General features: G+C 34.6%; 1 protein-coding gene across 7 annotated transcripts in view; it reads right to left on the bottom strand.

The window, feature by feature from the left end:
* JAK2 (Janus kinase 2) overlaps positions 1 to 18996 on the bottom strand; it is a 145457-nt gene that overhangs the window by 52518 nt on the left and 73943 nt on the right. For all 7 annotated transcript variants that reach the window (XM_059071820.2, XM_059071817.2, XM_059071822.2 and 4 more), the window contains 2 exons: positions 14670 to 14793; positions 6246 to 6363 (listed from right to left, as the gene is read on the bottom strand). In XM_059071820.2, coding sequence (XP_058927803.1) covers positions 6246 to 6363; positions 14670 to 14793 — 242 coding nt within the window. The remainder of the gene's footprint in view (positions 1 to 6245; positions 6364 to 14669; positions 14794 to 18996) is intronic.

Consider the following 18996-nt stretch of genomic DNA (forward strand, 5'->3'; position numbering starts at 1 on the left):
AAACTATAAAACATTAATAAAGGAAACTGAAGATGATTCAAAGAAATACAAAGATATCCCATGCTCTTGGATGGGAAGAATTAATATTGTTAAAATGGCCATACTACCCAAAGAAATCTACAGATTTAACACAATCCCTTCAAATTACCCATGAAATTTTTCACAAAACTAGAACAAATAATCCTAATTTTTATTTTTTAGTTTTGGCTGTGCCGTGCAGCCTGCAGGATTCTTAGTTCCTGACCAGGGATTGAACCTGGGCCCCAGCAGTGAAAGTGCCAAGTCCTAACCACTAGACCACCAGGGAATTCCCAAATAATCCTAAAATTTGTATGAAACCATAAAAGACCCAGAATTGCCAGAGCAATCCTGAGGGAAAAGAGCAAAAAGCAGGAGGCATAACCCTCCCAGACTTCAGACAATATTAAAAGCTACAGTAATCAAACAGTGTGGTACTGGTATAAAAACAGACACATGGATCAATGGAACAGAATATAGAGCCCAGAAATAAACCCACACACCTACAGTCAATTAATCTTCAACAAAGGAGACAAGAATATACAATGGAAAAAAGTCTCTTCAGCAAGTGGTGTTGGGAAAGTTGGACAGCTGCATGTAAATCAATGAAATTAGAAGACACCCTCACACTGTATACACAAATAAATTCAAAATGGCTTAAAGACTTAAATATAAGACATGATACCAGGGCTTCCCTGGTGGTGCAGTGGTTGCGAGTCCAACTGCCGATGCAGGGGACACGGGTTCATGCCCCGGTCCGGGAAGATCCCACATGCCGCAGAGCAGCTGGGCCCATGAGCCATGGCCGCTGAGCCTGTGCTTCTGGAGACTGTGCTCCACAACGGGAGAGGCCACAACAGTGAGAGGCCAGCGTACCACACACACAAAAATAATAATAAATAAATAAAAGACATGATACCAGAAAACTCCTAGAAGAGAACATAGGCAAAACATTCTCTGACATAAATCATACCAATGGTCAGTTTCCCAAGGCAATAGAAATAAAAGCAAAAACAAACAACTGGGACCTACTCCAAACTTACAAGCTTTTACATAGCAAAGGAAACCATAACACAATGAAAAGACAACCTGCAGAATGGGAGAAAATACCTGCAAATGATGTGACAAGTAAGGGCTTAATTTCCAAAATATACAAACAGCTCATACAATTCAATAACAACAAAACAAATAACCTAAATGAAAAATGGGCAGAAGATATAAATAGACATTTCTCCAAAGAAGACATACAGGTGGCCAACAGGCACATGAACACATGCTCCACATCATTAATTGTGAGAGAAATGAAAATCGAAACTACAACATACCGCCTCACACTTGTCAGAATAGCTATCATTAAAAAGTCTACAAATAACAAATGCTGGAGAGGATGTGGAGAAAAGGGAACCCTCCTACACTGTTGGAGGGAACGTAAGTTGGTGCAGCCACTATGGAAAACAGTATGGAGGCACCTCAAAAAACTAAAAACAGAGTTGCCATTATGATCCAGCAATCCCACTCCTGGCAGATATCTGGGAAAAACTATAATTCAAAAAGATACATGCATCCCTATGTTCACAGCAGCTCTATTCACAATAGCCAAGACATGTAAACAACCTAAATGTCCATCAACAGATGAATGGATAAAGAAGATGTGGTACATATATACAATGGACTATTCAGCCATAAAAATGAATGAAATGCCATTTGCAGCAACATGGATGGATCAAGAGATTATCATAGGAGTGAAGTAAGTCACACCACCTAGAGTAATGAAAATAATAACAAAAATAAACAAATGGACCTAATTAAACTTAAAATCTTATGCACAGCAAAGAAAACCATAAACAAAATGAAAAGACAACCCTCAAAATAGGAGAAAATATTTGCAAACGAAGCAACCAACAAGGGATTAATCTCCAAAATATACAAATAGCTCATGCAGCTCAATATAAAAAAAACCACAAACAACCCAATTGAAAAATGGGCAGAAGATCAAAATAGATATTTCTCCAAAGAAGACATATGGACGGCCAGAAAACACATGAAAAATGCTCAACATTAATTACTGGAGAAATGCAAATCAAAACTACAATGAGGGGGCCTTCCCTGGTGGCGCAGTGGTTGAGAATCTGCCTGCCGATGCAGGGGACACGGGTTCAAGCCCTGGTCTGGGAAGATCCCACATGCCGCAGAGCAACTAGGCCTGTGAGCCACAACTACTGAGCCTGTGCATCTAGAGCCTGTGCCCCACAACAAGAGAGGCCGCGACAGTGAAAGGCCCATGCACCGTTATGAAGAGTGGCCTCCGCTTGCCGCAACTAGAGAAAGCCCTCGCATGAAACGAAGACCCAACACAGCCAAAAGTAAATATAAATACATAAATAAAAAATCCTTCCCTCTACTTAAAAAAAAAAAAACTATGAGGTATCACCTCATACCAGTCAAAATGGCCATGATCAAAAAATCTACAAACAATCAATGCTGGAGAGGGTGTGGAGAAAAGGGAACCCTCCTACACTGTTGGTGGGAATGTAAATTGGTACAGGCACTATGGAGAACAGTATGGAGGTTCCTTAAAAAACTAAAAACAGAGCTACCATGAGCCAGCAATCCCACTCCTGGGCATATATCCAGAAAAAAACATAATTCAAAAGGATGCATGCACCCCGATGTTCACTGCAGCACTGTTTACAATAGCCAGGACATGGAAGCAACCTAAATGTCCATTGACAGAGGAATGGATAAAGAAGATGTGGTACATATATACAACAAAATATTACTCAGCCATAAAAAGGAACGAAATAATGCCATTTGCAGTGACATGGATGGATCTGGAGATTGTCATACAGTGTGAAGTAAGTCAGAAAGAGAAAGACAAATATCGTATAGCATTGCGTATATGTGGAATCTAGAAAAATGATACAGATGTGCTTATTTGCAAAGCAGAAACAGAGTCACAGATGTAGAAAACAAACTTATGGTTACCAAGGGGTGGGGGGGGGGATGAACTGGGAGATTGGGACTGACATATATACACTACTGTATATAAAATAGATAACTAATGAGAACCTACTATATAGCACAGGGAACTCTACTCAGTGCTCTGTGGTGAACTAAATGGGAAGGGAATCTAAAAAAGAGTGGATATATGTATAACTGATTTATTTTGCTATGCAGCAAAAACTAACACAACACTGTAAAGCCATATACTCCAATAAAGAATTTTTTAAAAAGTGAAGTCAGGGGCTTCCCTGGTGGTGCAGTGGTTGAGAATCTGCCTGCTAATGCAGGGGACACGGCTTCGAGCCCTGGTCTGGGAAGATCTCACATGCCGCAGAGCAACTAGGCCCGTGAGCCACAACTACTGAGCCTGCGCGTCTGAAGCCTGTGCTCCGCAACAAGAGAGGCTGCAATAGTGAGAGGCCCGCGCACCACGATGAAGAGTGGCCCTCGCTTTCCACAACTAGAGAAAGTCCTCACACAGAAATGAAGACCCAACTCAACAAAAATAAATAAATTAATAAATTAATAAACTCCTGCCCCCAACATCTCCTTTAAAAAAAAAAGTGAAGTCAGAAAAAGACAAATACCATATCACTTATATGTGGAATCTAAAATATGACACAAATGAACTTATGTATGAAACAGAAACAGACCCACATAGAGAACAACATGTGGTTGCCAAGTGGGGGGGTGAGGGAGGGATGGAGTGGGAGTCTGGGATTAGGAGAAGCAAACTAGTATATATAGAATGGATAAATAACAAGGTCCTACTGTACAACACAGGGAACTATATTCAATATCCTGTGATAAACCATAATTGAAAAGAATATAAAAAAGAATGTAAATATTATATATGTATAAATGAATCACTTTGCTGTTCAGCAGAAATTAACACATTGTAAATCAAATATACTTCAATTTTTAAAAATTATTTCAAAATGAATCAAAGACCTAAATATAAGAGCTAAAACCATAAAATATAAAAAAATAAAGGGGGAAAGCTTCATAATACTGGATTTGGGAATGACTTCTTGGATTTGACACCAAAAGCACAGATAACAAAAGAAAAAATGGATAAACTGCATCACATCAAAATTTAAAATGTTTGTGCATCACAGGACACAATCAACAGTGAAAAGGCAACTCAAGGAATGAGAGAAAATATTTGCAAATCATGTATCTGATAAGATGTTAATAACCGGAACACAGAGAGAACACACAGAACTAGACAACAAAAAAACAATCTGATTAAAAAATGGGCAAAAGACTTGAATGGAAATTTCCCCGAAGAAAATATAAAAATGGCCAATAAGCTTATTAAAAAAATGTGCTAGGGTTTCCTTGGTGGCGCAGTGGTTGAGAGTCCGCCTGCTGATGCAGGGGACATGGGTTCGTGCCCCGGTCTGGGAAGATCTCACATGCTGCAGAGTGGCTAGGCCCGTGAGCCATGGCCACTGAGCCTGCACGTCCGGAGCCTGTGCTCCGCAACGGGAGAGGCCACAACAGTGAGAGGCCCGCGTACCACAAAAAAAAAAAAAAAAAAAAAAAAAAAAGTGCTAAATCACTAATCATTAAGGAAATGCAAATCAAAACCACAACGAGATACCACTTCACACCTATCAGAATGGCCATCATCAAAAAAGCAGAAAGTAAGTGTTGGTGAGGATGTGGAATGCTGTGTGCTGCTGGTAATAATGTAAAACGGTGCTGCTGCTATGGAAAGCAGTATGGCGGCTCCTCAAAAAAATTAAAAATAGAACTACCATATCATCTAGTAATCCCACTTCTGGATAGATATCCAAAAGAACTGAAAGTAGGGTCTCGGAGAGATATCTGTACACCCATGTTCATTGCAGTATTATTCATAAGAGCCAAAAGGTAGAAGCAACCCAACTATCCAACAAGAGATGAATGGGTAAGCAAAATGTGGTACATACAAAAGAATATTATTCAACCTTAAAAAGGAAGGAGGGCTTCCCTGGTGGCACAGTGGTTGAGAGTCCGCCTGCCGATGCAGGGGACACAGGTTCATGCCCCGGTCTGTGAGGATCCCACATGCCTCGGAGCGGCTCAGCCCGTGAGCCATGGCCACTCGTCCAGAGCCTGTGCTCCACAACAGTGAGAGGCCCATGTACCGCCAAAAAAAAAAAAAAAAAAAAAAAGGAAGGAGATTCTGACACATGCTACACTTATATGAGCTACCTGGAATAAGCAAATTCATAGAGACAGAAAGTAGAAATGTGGCTGCCAGGGGTCAGGAGAAGAGGGGAATGAGGAGTTATTTTTTAATGGGTATAAAGTTTCAATTTAGGAAGATGAAAAATGTTCTGGAGATGGATGGTGGTAATGGCTGTAGAACAATGTGAATGTACTGAATTAATGCCACTGATTTCACCACTTAAAAATGGTTAAAATAGTAAATTTTATTAAGTATATTTTACCCCCTCACACACAAAAAAGGTGGTTGCTCTCCTATTGCAAAAGAGAAATATTTTTCAATTTGTTGCTCACAAACTGAACTAGCCCTACTATACATGTTAGAAATGTGAGCTATGAGGATCTGTGAGGTTATTTCCCATGATATTAGCAGATCTGATTTAGAATTCCTTGATCTGATACCTTGGGGATATCAAGAATGTATCTTTACACAAAAGCACTAATCAAGGCAACAGATAAAAGCATTTAAAAATGTTCAAAAACACCACAAAAATTTAACAATATTAATAAACAACTGGAACATAGTTCTCAGACTAAGTATCAACAACCAGCCACCCTCCTACGAGGGGCTACACAAACTACTGTAGTTCACTTTTTATGCAATTACTTACTTTCTTCACATTTCACGACCCTCTAATTAAGTCTGAAATTGTTTAGGAATTTTTAAAAAATTTTCTCTAAAGAAATTTCACTGTCCTATATTCCAGCCTCTTAGGTCTACATGAATCATGTTGTAAAATTCAGTCTAAACTTGTGAAATCCTTAAAATGATCTAAAGCACTAAAATAAAAAGAAAATTCAAAAGGGGCAATTCTAGGAATCTTTATAAGATAGATTCTATTATCCATAAACCATGGGATTAAAAATTAGTGATAAAAGACTCAATTTTGTTACCTCTCTGCACCTGCTATACAGACAGAACATCAATTTTCCCATATGTGAATATTTTTCTGACTAAGAGATACATTTACATGGCCAGATATTTATCAGTTAACACATGTACATACCTGAGCAAAAAGGTAAGACATGACAAAGTCATCAAGAAGAGGAGCTTCAGCACCTCGAGATATTCCATGCCTATAGGTTCTGTTGCTGCCATTACAATACCAGTAAGGAAAGTAAAATCTACGAGACAATTAAAACAATCAGTCAGCCTCCAACAGTTCTAATATAAACATACTGTATATATATATAACCACTTCCGATCTACCAAAAGGTATTATTCCATAATCAGAAAACACAACTAACAGTGTTAAATACAAAGTTAGGACAAAAGGAAATATGGGTAAAGCCATGGTAAGAATACAGCCAGAAAATACAAGAAACATTAAATTTAAAATCCATATTCTGCCTTCTTCCATGAACAGAACATAGAAGCAAATAATAGAAAATAGAGAAATGTAGAAATAAATCATTAACAAAAAAAATTTTAGTATGGACACCAGGGGGGAAAGCGGTGGGGGTAGTGGTGGGATGAATTGAGAGATTGGGAATGACATATATACACTAATATGTATAAAATAGATAATTAATAAGAAACTGCTGTATTAAAAAATAAAATAAAATTCAAAAAAGATTTAATGTAATTCTAGGAACATCAGTAGAGGAATCTGAAAATGCTAATTTGGTGTGAAAACAAATAATTGCTGCTTCTTTAAAGAAACAGAGATTACATAAAAAAGAATGAAATAATGCCATTTGCAGCTACATGGACAGACCTAGAGATTATCATATTAAGTGAAGCCAGTCAGAAAGAGAAAGACAAATACCATATGATATCACTTATCTGTGGAATCTAAAATATGACACAAATGAACTTATCTATGAAACAGAAACAGACTCACAGACATAGACAACAGACTCGTGGTCAACAAAGGGGAAGGAGAGTGGGAGAGGGTTGGACTGTGAGTTTGGGGTTAGCAGATGCAAACTATTATATATAGAATAGATAAACAAGGTCCTACTATATAGCACAGGGATATTCAATATCCTGTAATAAGCTATAATGGAAAAGAATATGAAAAAGAATATATGTAAATATGTATAACTGAATCACTTTACTGTACACAAGAAACTGACACAACACTGTAAATCAACTATACTTCAGTTAAAAAAAATGGAGGTTACAAACTTGTCCTTCAGAGAAACAAACAAAAAAATTCTATCTTGCTTTTTAAATTTACAGCTCTACTGAGATATAATTCACATAAAGTTCACTCATTTAAAGTATACAATTCAATGTTTTTAGTATAGTCAAAGCACTGTACAAACATCACCACAGCCTAACTTTAGAACATCTTTATCTCCCATAAAAGAAATTCCCAACCCAAGCCACCCTTATCTACTCCTCAGCCCTAAGTTATCACTAGTCTACCTCTACAAATTTGTCTATTCCGGATATTTTATATAAATGGAATCATATAATATGTGGCTTTTTCTACCTTCTTTCACTTAGCATAATGTTTTCAAGGATCATCCACATTTATAGCAGTATCAGTACTTCATTTCTTTTTATTGCCCAATTAAATTCCCATTGTATGGATATACCACATTTTGCTTAACCATTCATGACTTCATGGACATTTGGTTTTGTTTCCATCTTTTTGCTATTGTGAATAATGTTGCTATGAATAATCATATACAAGTTTTCTTTTTCCTGTGGATGTGTTTTCATTTCTCTTGCATATATATCTAGGGTGGCATTGCTGAATCATATGATAATTCTATGCTTATCTTTTAAAGGAGTATCCAAACTGTCTTTCAAAGCAGCTGCGCTATTTTATACTTCTAACAACAATGTATGAGTGTCCCAGTAGGTCACATCCTTGCCAACACTTGGATGGAGAGTTTAGCTAAGTTACTCTATGGTGCTGCTGACTCAGCATTCATTTTGTTTCATCAAGAGTCCTGTAGTGACCTTAAACTGACATTAGCTCCCACACAAACACATGCCCTAGAGAACAACTCGTAGAGTCACAAGCAAATGTAAGTTCCTTATATGACTTCCCCAACATCCTCTGTGATCAATAGTCATCCCTGCCTCCCAGTGTCTAGTCCTATGCACCTCTTCAATTAAATCCCTACGTGGCTTACCAAAACCCAACTCTTGAATTGACCAGTCTGACCTTAGTCCAGGAACCGCAAGGCACTCTACACCTAAACCCTAATAAAGGCATGTGCTCCAGGTCCTGACTCTCTATCTGCAATGTGCCTTGACCTCTCCATGTGACTCCTTAAGGCATGCAGGTACTTCCTCAAGAACCTGTGAGTAATAAACTTTTTTCTACTTCAATTCCTCTTGTAGTCTGTTGTTGAAATGTGGCTCACCATCTGGCACCCTATGTTCTACTTAATAAGAGGTAATTTGATTTGACAATTTTTTTTTAAAATCTTTTGGCCACATCGCACAGCACGTGGGGGATCTTAGTTCCCCAACCAGGGATCGAACCCATGCCCCCTGCACTGGCAGCATGGAGTCTTAACCACTGGACCACCAGGGAAGTCCCTAATTTGACAAATTTATAACAATGTGTTATCGTCCATCTTTTTAATGCTTGCCATCCTAGTGAGTAAAATGATATCCTATTGTGGTTTTGATTTACATTTCTCTAATGAATAAAGATGTTGAGTATCTTTTCACATGCTTATTGATCATTTGTATGTTTTGTTTAGAGAAAGGGCTATTCAAAACTTTGCCCCTATTTTAATTGTGTTAGTTGTCACTGTACTGAACTGTAAGAGTTCTTTATATATTCTGGATATAAGACATCTGTCAGATATATAATTTACAAACATTTTTCTTCCATTCTATGGGTTGTCTTTTCACATCTTGTCAGTATCCTTTGATGCACAAACATATACTTTGATGAATCCCAATTAACCTATTTTTCTTTTGTTGCTTAGGCTTTTGGTGCCCTATTGAAATCACTGCCTAATTTAAGTACACAAACACATGATCCTGTTTTCTCCTAAGAATTTCGTTTTAGCTCTTAGATTTAGGTCTATGATACATTTTAAGTTACCTTTTTGTAAACAGTGTGAGATGTCTAAATTCATTACTTTACATGTGGATATTCAGTTGTCCTGGCACCAGTTGTTGAAAACACTATTCTTTCCCCATGAATTGTCTTGGCACCCTTGTCTATTACCATAATATGAGAGATTATTTTTGGAGTTTCAATTTTATTCCATTAATCTATTATCTAACCTTAAGTCAGCACCACACTGTCTTGATTACTATGGTTGTGGAGGAAGTTTTGAAATAAGTGTGAATCTTCTTTGTTCTTTTTCAAGACTGTTTTGGCTATTCCAAGTCCCTTTGATTTTTTATGAATTTTATGACAAATTTGTCAATTTCTGCAATAAAGATAGCTAGAATTTCAGTGGAGATTGCATTGAATATACAGATTAATTATGGGAATACTGCCATCTTAACAACATTGTCTTCCTATATTATCTTTCCATTTATTTAGGTGTTTCTCTAATTTCTTTCAATAATATTTTATATTTCTCAGTACACAAATTTTGCACTTCTTTTGTCAGGTTTATACCTAAGTATTCTTTTATGCTATGGTAAATGGAATTTTCTTAATTTCATATTTGTTCTATAATTGCTAGCATATAGAAATACAACTCATTTTGTATTTCTATCCTGTAACCAGGCTGAGCTCATTTATTAGTTCTAATAGTTTCTTAATTCCTTAGGATTTTTCATATACTAAATCATATCATCTGTGAACAGAGAGTTTTACCACTTCTTTTCCAATATAGATGCCCTGTATTTCTTTCTCTTGCCTATTTTCCCTGGCTAGAATCTATGGTACAGTGTTAAATAGAAGTGGTGAGAGCAGATATTTGTGTCTTGTTCCTGATCTTTGGAAGAAAGCATCCAGCCTTTCACTATCAAGCATAAGGTTAGCTTTGGGTTTTTCACAGATGCCCTTTATCAGACTAAGTTCCCTTCCATTCTTATTATGTTTAATATTTTGATCATGATAGAATGTTGGATTTTGTCAAATGTTTTTCTCTGTGTCTATTCAGATGATCATAAGATTTGACTCTTTATTCGACTAATATGGTACCTTATATTGATTGATTGATTTTCGTATGTTAAAGTAACCTTTTATTTCCTGGAGTAAATTCCACCTGGTCAACATTTAATTCTTTTTATATATTGCTGAATTTTGTTTGCTAGTATTTTCTTGATGATTTTTACAACTATGTTTATAAGGGATATTTGTCTGTAGCTTTCTTTTCTTTTAGATGTCTGTCTGGATTTGGTATCAGGGTAATGGTGAACTCACAGAATGCATTAGGAAGTGTTCCCTCCTTTTCACTTTTTGTGAATAACTAGTATCAACTCTTCCTTAAAAGCTTAATAGAATTACCATAAAGCCACTCGGGCCTGGGCTTTCCTTTGTGGAAAAGTTTTTTTAAATTACTAATTGAATTCCATTTCTTTACTTGTTAAGGTCTATTCAGACATTCTACTTCTTCCTTTGTCAGTTCTACAGTTTGTGTCTTTCTAAACATTTGTCCATTTCATTTGGTTATGTAGTTTGTTGGTATACAGTTGTTCCTTATAATCCTTTTTATTTCTGTAAGGTCACAGTAATGTTACCTCTTTTATTCCTGATTTTAATAATTTAATCTTCTCTCTTTTTATCTTGGTCAGTCTAGCTAAAGGTTTACTGATATTGTTGATCTTTTCAAAGAACCAACTTTTGGTTTCTTGATTTTCTCTGTTGTCTTCCTATTCTCTATTTCATTTATTTCTACTCTGATATTTATTATCTCCTTCCTTCAACTTGATTTGAATTTAACTTACTCTTCTTTTTTGTACTTTGTTAAAGTGGAATGTTACTGCTTTGAGAACTTTTTTCTTTTTTAATATAGGCACTTATAGCTATGAATTTCCTTTAAGCATTGTTTTAGCTGCATACCATAAGTTTTGATATGATCCGTTTTCATTTTCAGTCATATCAAAGTATTTTCAATTTTCCTTTGTGATTTCTTCTCTGACCCCTCAGTTACTTAGAAGTGTGTTGTTAATTACCATGTATTTGTGAATTTTCCAGATCTCCTTCTGTTAATGATTCCTAATTTAATTCCACTGTGGTCAGAGAACATACTTTGTATGACTTCAATCTTTGTAAATTTATTGAGATTCATTTTGTGGACTAACATATGATCTATCCTGGAGAATATTCCATATGCACTTGAAAATAATGTGTATTGTGCTGTGGTTGGGTACAGTGTTCTATAAATGTATGTCTAGCTGGTTTACAGTGTTGGTCAAGTCTTCTATTTCCTTGCTGATCTTCTGTCTAGTTGTTCTGTATTACTGAAAGTGACATATTGAAGTCTCCAACTATTATTGTTGAATTGTCTAGTTTTCCCTTTAATTTTTTCATTGCTGCTTCATTTATTTTGGGGCTCTGTAGTTGGATCCAACTTATAACAATTTTAAACAAATGTTATTATGTTTCCTAACAGATTAACTCCTTGATAATTATAAAAAGTCGCTCCTCTGTCTCTAGCAACAATATATACCTTAAAGTCAATTTTATCTGCTATTAATACAGCTACTCCAGCTCTCTTTCAGTTACTGAATGCCTGTTTTATCTTTTTCAATCCTTTACTTTCAAGTTATTTGTGTTTTTGAATGCAAAGTGTGCCTCTTATAGACAGCATGTAATTTATGGTATTTTTTAAAATTCAGTCCTCCAATCTCTGCCATTTGACCTGAGTGTTTAATTCGTTTACATTTATGGAAATTACTGTTAATAAAGTATTTATTATGTCTGTCATTTTGCTTCTATTAAGCTTTTTTTGGATTTTTTGTTCATATATTCCTCCATCATTGCTATAGATATTTTCTAGCGCATTACATAAAGTCTCTTATTTTATATTTTACTATATATTTTTGAGTTATTTTCATAGGAGTTTCCCAGAGGATTACAACAGACATTTTAACGTAAACAATCTAGTTCTTATTCATATCAACTTAATTTCAATAAAACACAGAAACTCTGTTCCATTCCCTTTATTCTATATTTGTCATACAAGTTACATCTTTATACATTATAAGCCCTCTAACACAGTTTTATAATTGTTGCTCTTTTATGCTGATTTTGAAATAACCCATAAATATGTAATAAAGGAAAAGAAGAATAGCCTCTGAACAAAAGGCAGGTGGAATTTTTTTTTATTATTATATAAAATCTCCTTTTGGGTAGTTTCTGGTGAGACTATCCTTGGAATTTTTGATTATAGGTAGCAATGGATATGTGCCCCCTTAGTTTAAAAATATGAGAAAGTCATGAATTTGATAAGGGACATATTTTTTAATTCTTAAGAAGAGGTCAGCTAACTATGGCTCACAGGCCCAATCTGGTCCACTACCAATTTTTATAAAGTTTTACTGGAACACAGTCATGGCCATTCATTTACTTACTGTCTATGGTTGCTTTCACACTATAATAATAGAGTTGAATAACTACAACAGAGACAGTATGGCCTGCAATGCCTAAAATATTTACTATCTGGCTTCTTATAGAAAATGACTGCAGACCACTGCTCTACAAACATTTTAAAATAAAAAGATATACTACTTGCTGATTGCAGAAAGTATAGTAATTATAGAAAGTGATAAAGAAAATATTCTTAATAAGATACTGATATTTTGTGAAACATATGCATATTACCGTGCTTCTTTATTTATTTATTTATTTTTTAAAAAAATTTTTATTTATTTATTTATTTTTAAATTTATTTTATTTATTTATGGCTGTGTTGGGTCTTCGTTTCTGTGCAAGGGCTTTCTCTAGTTGTGGCAAGCGGGGGCCACTCTTCATTGTGGTGCGCAGGCCTCTCACTATCTTGACCTCTCTTGTTGTGGAGCACAAGCTCCAGACGCGCAGGCTCAGTAGTTGTGGCTCACGGGCCCAGTTGCTCCGCGGCATGTGGGATCTTCCCAGACCAGGGCTTGAACCCGTGTCCCCTGCATTGGCAGGCAGATTCTCAACCACTGCGCCACCAGGGAAGCCCCGTGCTTCTTTAAATAACACAAATTGAAGTCTTAAAACCTGCATAAGTCTTACATAACTTTGAATAGATTTAATCCTAGGTACCTTATGTTTTTTGCTGTTATTAGTCATTATTTTAAGTGACCTCTTTCTGTTTGTTTGTGGTGTATGGAAATAGTTAATTTTTTTTTTTTTTTTTTTTTTTCAGTACGCAGGCCTCTCCCGTTGCGGAGCACAGGCTCCGGACGCGTAGGCTCAGCGGCCATGGCTCACGGGCCTTGCCGCTCTGCAGCATGTGGGATCTTCCCGGACCAGGGCACGAACCCACGTCCCCTGCATCGGCCGGTGGACTCTCGACCACTGCGCCACCAGGGAAGCCCAAAATAGTTAATTTTTTAACATACTGATCACATAAATCTAGCCTTCTGCTGAATGATTATTATTGATGCCTGTAGATTTGTTCATATTTTCTATGTTAACAATCATATCATCCCCAAATAATGACTTTTTGCTTCTTTGTTCTGAATTATGAAATATTTTATTTATTTTTCTCGTCTTACTATACTGGTTAGGAACTCCACCAAAATCCTATATACAAGCAGTGATCACAGCTATCTTTGTTTTCTATACATCTTGTTCCTGATTTTAAAGAGAATGCTTCTAACATTTTACCATTTAAGAATATTATTTGTCACATGTTTTTTGCAGATATCCTTTGTCATGGTAAGGATGCCTCTCTGAAGTCTTAGTTTATTAAGGTCTCCTTTTCTTTTCTATTTAAAAATATGAATGAGTCCATTTACTTTTTTACTATGCAACACTGACTCTGTATGGAATGGATCTATTTCATAAGAACCAGAGATCAAACTTATTTCTTTGTTTCATCCTTTTGAATGGAAAAGTACCTCTGGATTTCTCTAAATTGGTACTACATATTACCAACGATTATCAAATAAAGTAACTTATAATTTGAGGTTGTAAATAATCACTGGCAAAATCTTATCTTTCCTTCACTTCAACTTAAAAAAAGTTATTAAAAATAAAAAATGTGAGATTACATATTATTGAACAAAACATCAAATTTCCTGGGAAACTATCAATATTCCAAACATTTAGGATTTTGCTAGTAAAGGCCATTCTTGCCCTGTTCAAAATTTAATTATAATCTTAAGTGGTAAAGTAGGATCTCACCAGGACAGCTTTATTCTCAGAGCATTCTAGTTAAAGAACATGTATGAACACTTTCTCTAGTGGGGAAAGAGAGTCTTAATTGAAGAAGATTAGATGCTAATTGGTTCTGGTCTCTGATATTAAAGACCTTGCAATTAAAAATTATGGTTGATAATTTCTCCCACTTTGCCCTTTTACTATTAAGTTAATTAGTTACTTTACTGGAGAAAGTACCTGACTCTGTAGAGTACATTGTGCCTGGTTGATTCATCTAAATGGAAGACGTGGTTGGGTGGATACCAGATCCTTTCTGTTTCATTCATTAAAGCAAACATACTATGATACACAGGTGTGATTCCTAGGAAAGAAGCAGAAAAAAAAATTATTAGATAGTGAAGTACATTTACGTAACAGCTATAATCTGCAATGGGGCTGAAGTAACAACACTTAAAGTCAGAACAAAATGCAGCAGCAGTCAAAATCTTCTCGTTCAAGACGACTTACAACTGAATTCTTAATTAAATATATTTTTCCCCTATATTTTAAACTTGATTGCTAGGATTCTTTGAAGCAAATTATAAAATATATTTTATCTAGTTTTTTAGTTGTCCTGTACAATAAAGTTGATTCAAAGTTACGTGTGTTTTACTATTGTAAAACAGTTATACTCAAATAAAGAAGTTTAAAAAAAAAAAATGTTACGTGTGTTTTAAATAATAATGAGGGTACCAAATAACCAAAATATTTAGGAGTCATCAGATGCTTTAAAGAGAACAGTGAAACAGTTTTATTTTTAAATGTCAAGTTTTACACAATATACTAGTCATTATATCCTCTGCACTATTTAAACTTACAATGAAAAACTTTAAACATCAACTTAAAAAGCAAGAATTTTTTTCAAAGATATTTTAGGAGGTACAATAACAAAAGGCTGAAGGACAGTGGACTTTTAAAAAAACATACAGAACACCTAAGCCACACAATTAAATAATGCATATTATTTCCAAGCACATACAGAACATTCACACATACATACACCCAAACAAATAAATACCAATCATGTGGAAACTAAAAACAAGTCTCCAAAAAAGCCAGAGAATGATCATACATACCATGTTTTCTAATCACACTTCAATTAAATCAGAAATTAATACTAAAGAAAAAAAATTTTAATCCTATATATTTGTAAATATAAGCCTCACAGAAAGTATGTTTTCTCTAGAGATGTTTTCATTATTTTCCACTGTAGGCAAAATGACACCAACTTGACACACTGACAACGAAGATTTAAATTTTTTATTTAAGTTATTAACATAACTGTCTACTCATAAATATGTAATAATTTCAATTAGTTATATATAAAAACATTATTCAGTAACAACTTTGAAACTGTATCCTTGCATCAGTTTTGAATTTACAAATACTTCTAAATATCTCACAGGTAATAGGAGAAATTATAACAGAAATTAAAAAGCACTTATAATGAATGATGACCAATACCATGTATTAAATGATGGACTATAACTAAAGTGATACCCAAGAGGGAAAATTGTAGCTTTAACCTGCTTATATTAGAAAATCACAGATAATGACCTAAATTATCTAACTCAATACATTAGAAAACAACAGACTAATCCCAAAGACAGATGAAAGAAGGACATGATAGAGTAGAAGTTAACAGAGAATAAAGATTCAATAAAGAGAATCAACAAAATAAAATCTGATTATTCGTGATTACTAACAAAATAAATAAGCCTTTGTCCAGTCTGATCAAGAAAAAAAAAAAGGCATAGATAAACATTAAGAATTTTTTAAAGTATAATAACAGGTATACATTATAAAGACAAAAAGAGCGTTAGAATAAATTTTGGCAGGAAATTTGAAAATGTAGACAACTGGACAATTTTTTAAAATCTACATAACTTTAAAAAATGGATTCAAGAATTTTAAAACTTCAAAAGAAAAATAACTATTAAAGAAACAATCTAAGCACTTAAAAAGTTGAGAAGGGAGGAAGAAGGGAAAAAAAGGAAGAATGACAAAGAAGAAAGGGAAAACCACCAGCAGACTCAGATGAAATTTATACGTGAGTTCAACTAAACATGAAAGGCAATTCCAATCTTAAGTATACTATTACAGAGAACAGAAAAAGAGAACAGAAAAACTGACACACATTTTGTGACTTCAGTTTAACCATGATACCAAAACCAGATAAAGACATCATAAAAGGATAGATATCACTTACCAAAATAGATTCAAAAATCCTAAACTAAATATTTGCAAACCAAATCCAGCAATGTTTCCTAGAAAAAAATTATGACAAAGTTCATTTATCCTAAGACTGCAGAGATGGACAAATTAGGAAAATCTATTAATATAATTCATCATGATAACATACTAGAAAAAAGTCTGAAGTAAAATGACAAAATGATAAATCTGAAAAGTTGGGTGGTGAGTACACTGATATGTATTTTATCTTTCTACAAAGAATTACTTGAAATATTTTATAATTAAAAAATCAGGATTAAAAAGGCAAGACAGAAAAATAAAGAGTGAAAATGGCAAAAAATGGAAATAAGTTATTCACAGTAGAGCAAATCCACATGACTAATAAACATGGGAAAGGATGGTAAAACTTAATAATGAAGAAAATGCAAATTTAAATTAATATCACTTTATCCCCATTCAACTAGCAAAAATAGTAAGAGGGATAGCACCTAGTGCTGACTGAATTGCAGTGAAAAGGGAACTATGACGTAATTGCTAGAAATGTAAACTAGTACAGCTTTTGAGAAAGCAGTACCTATACAATTTTGAGAAATCAATGCAGTAAAAATTTTAAATATCCTTTTAACCCAGCAATCTCTTCTATGCACTCCTAAAAATGTAGTATAGTAGTAAGAAAATACAAAGAAATAAAATATAAATTTGAAAGCAGAAGATATGAAAAAAGTGTGGTGGTATAATCTATGCCATGGACCATTATGAAATTCAATAAAAAGAATGAGTTAGTACAAAAGCAGCTGGCTTAATTAGATTTTTCACAATGTATGTTTTCACGAGAAAAGCAAGAAGCACACAAGGGTATGTAATATTCCATTTTATAAAATAATAATCTCAAAATCCCAATGACTGTGGGTATGGGAGGGAGGGGGATTGTGTGTACCTATATGATTATATGATTATGGAGAAAACTATGGGAGGATTCACAAGAGATTATTGTCCTAGTTGCCAGGATGGGACTAAGGGAAAAGGAAGGTAAAAGTACAGTGGAGAAAAAACTTCTTTTTTTAAAAAGAATTCATTAAATAAAAGCAGTAAGCCTCATGTCAAAAAGAAAGGAATGGGAAAGGGAAAAAAAGAAAAAAGACACTAATGAATACCAAGATAAGGGTTTACCATGTATATCATCTTGAAACAGTAGAGAATAATGGCTTGTTATTCTCTAAACTTTAAAATAACCATAAGATGACAGGAAATAACACCATTCAAATAATTTGAGAAATAATTATTTTGTCTGAGTACTATTTGGATCTAGGCTAATTCTGCATCGAAAAAATATTTTAAACTTGAAATTTTGAAGAACATTATCTAATCAATCAAATAGTTAGCATTATAATCCCATGTCTGTGTGCCTTGCACATACTACTTCTTTAATCTAGAAGGTACAAGGTTCTATCTCTCCTCTATCCACAAAATGGGTCACATTGCCAGTGTTCCAGGTATATACATAACAGACACAGTAAGAGATGAAACTGCCCAGGAAGGGACCATAAAAGACCAGATACGAGATTGCCTTGGGGAAAAAAACTACTGAAAAGAGAACCTTAGCAAAAAAGTAGCACTCAGTTTAAATGTAATCATGCAAATAAAACTGTATATGGAACCATTATTCTTAGCATATGATAAGGATATTTTTCTGAGCAAGATGATGGCATTTCAAACAATAGCATAATTACACAAAGCCAAAAAAGTGAACTCATACTGATGAATCATAAGGATTTCTTAAAATGATGAAAAACGATTTCTTAACGTAAGACTCCATACCTTAATGATAGGTATCAAGATAGGAAAATAAATGTATCCATATATATTGGCACAAAAGGGTCAGAACAAGGGGATACACACCAAAAGAAAAATGGCTACATCACCTTGCAAACAGAAGCAGAAGACAGTGCTTATAGTCATGTTTAGTCACACTACCTTATTCCAAAATGGCAATTATATATTAATACTTATTTCATGTTTCTCTTACTAGTTCATGTTAATTGGACTGTCCTAGGAAGGAAGAAAAGGCAGTGATACTGTTTGAGATATACATTATATTGAATAGATTAGACTTCAAAGAAACCTCAAAGTCATTTTCAACTCCCTTTCTTTCCCTACACACCAAGTCCAAATTATTCTTGTTTTTATTTATTAATAAAATAATATTAATTAGTTCAAAATGTTTCTTTTCCAAGCCGTTACCAGAATTGTGATTCAATTCTGTATCATTCTAGACCAAGAATAGTCATCATTCCACTAATATTAACAGTCCCTATTCTATAATATGGACAAG

Source organism: Kogia breviceps, chromosome 8 (genome assembly GCF_026419965.1).
Source record: "Kogia breviceps isolate mKogBre1 chromosome 8, mKogBre1 haplotype 1, whole genome shotgun sequence".
Lineage (NCBI taxonomy): Eukaryota > Metazoa > Chordata > Mammalia > Artiodactyla > Physeteridae > Kogia > Kogia breviceps.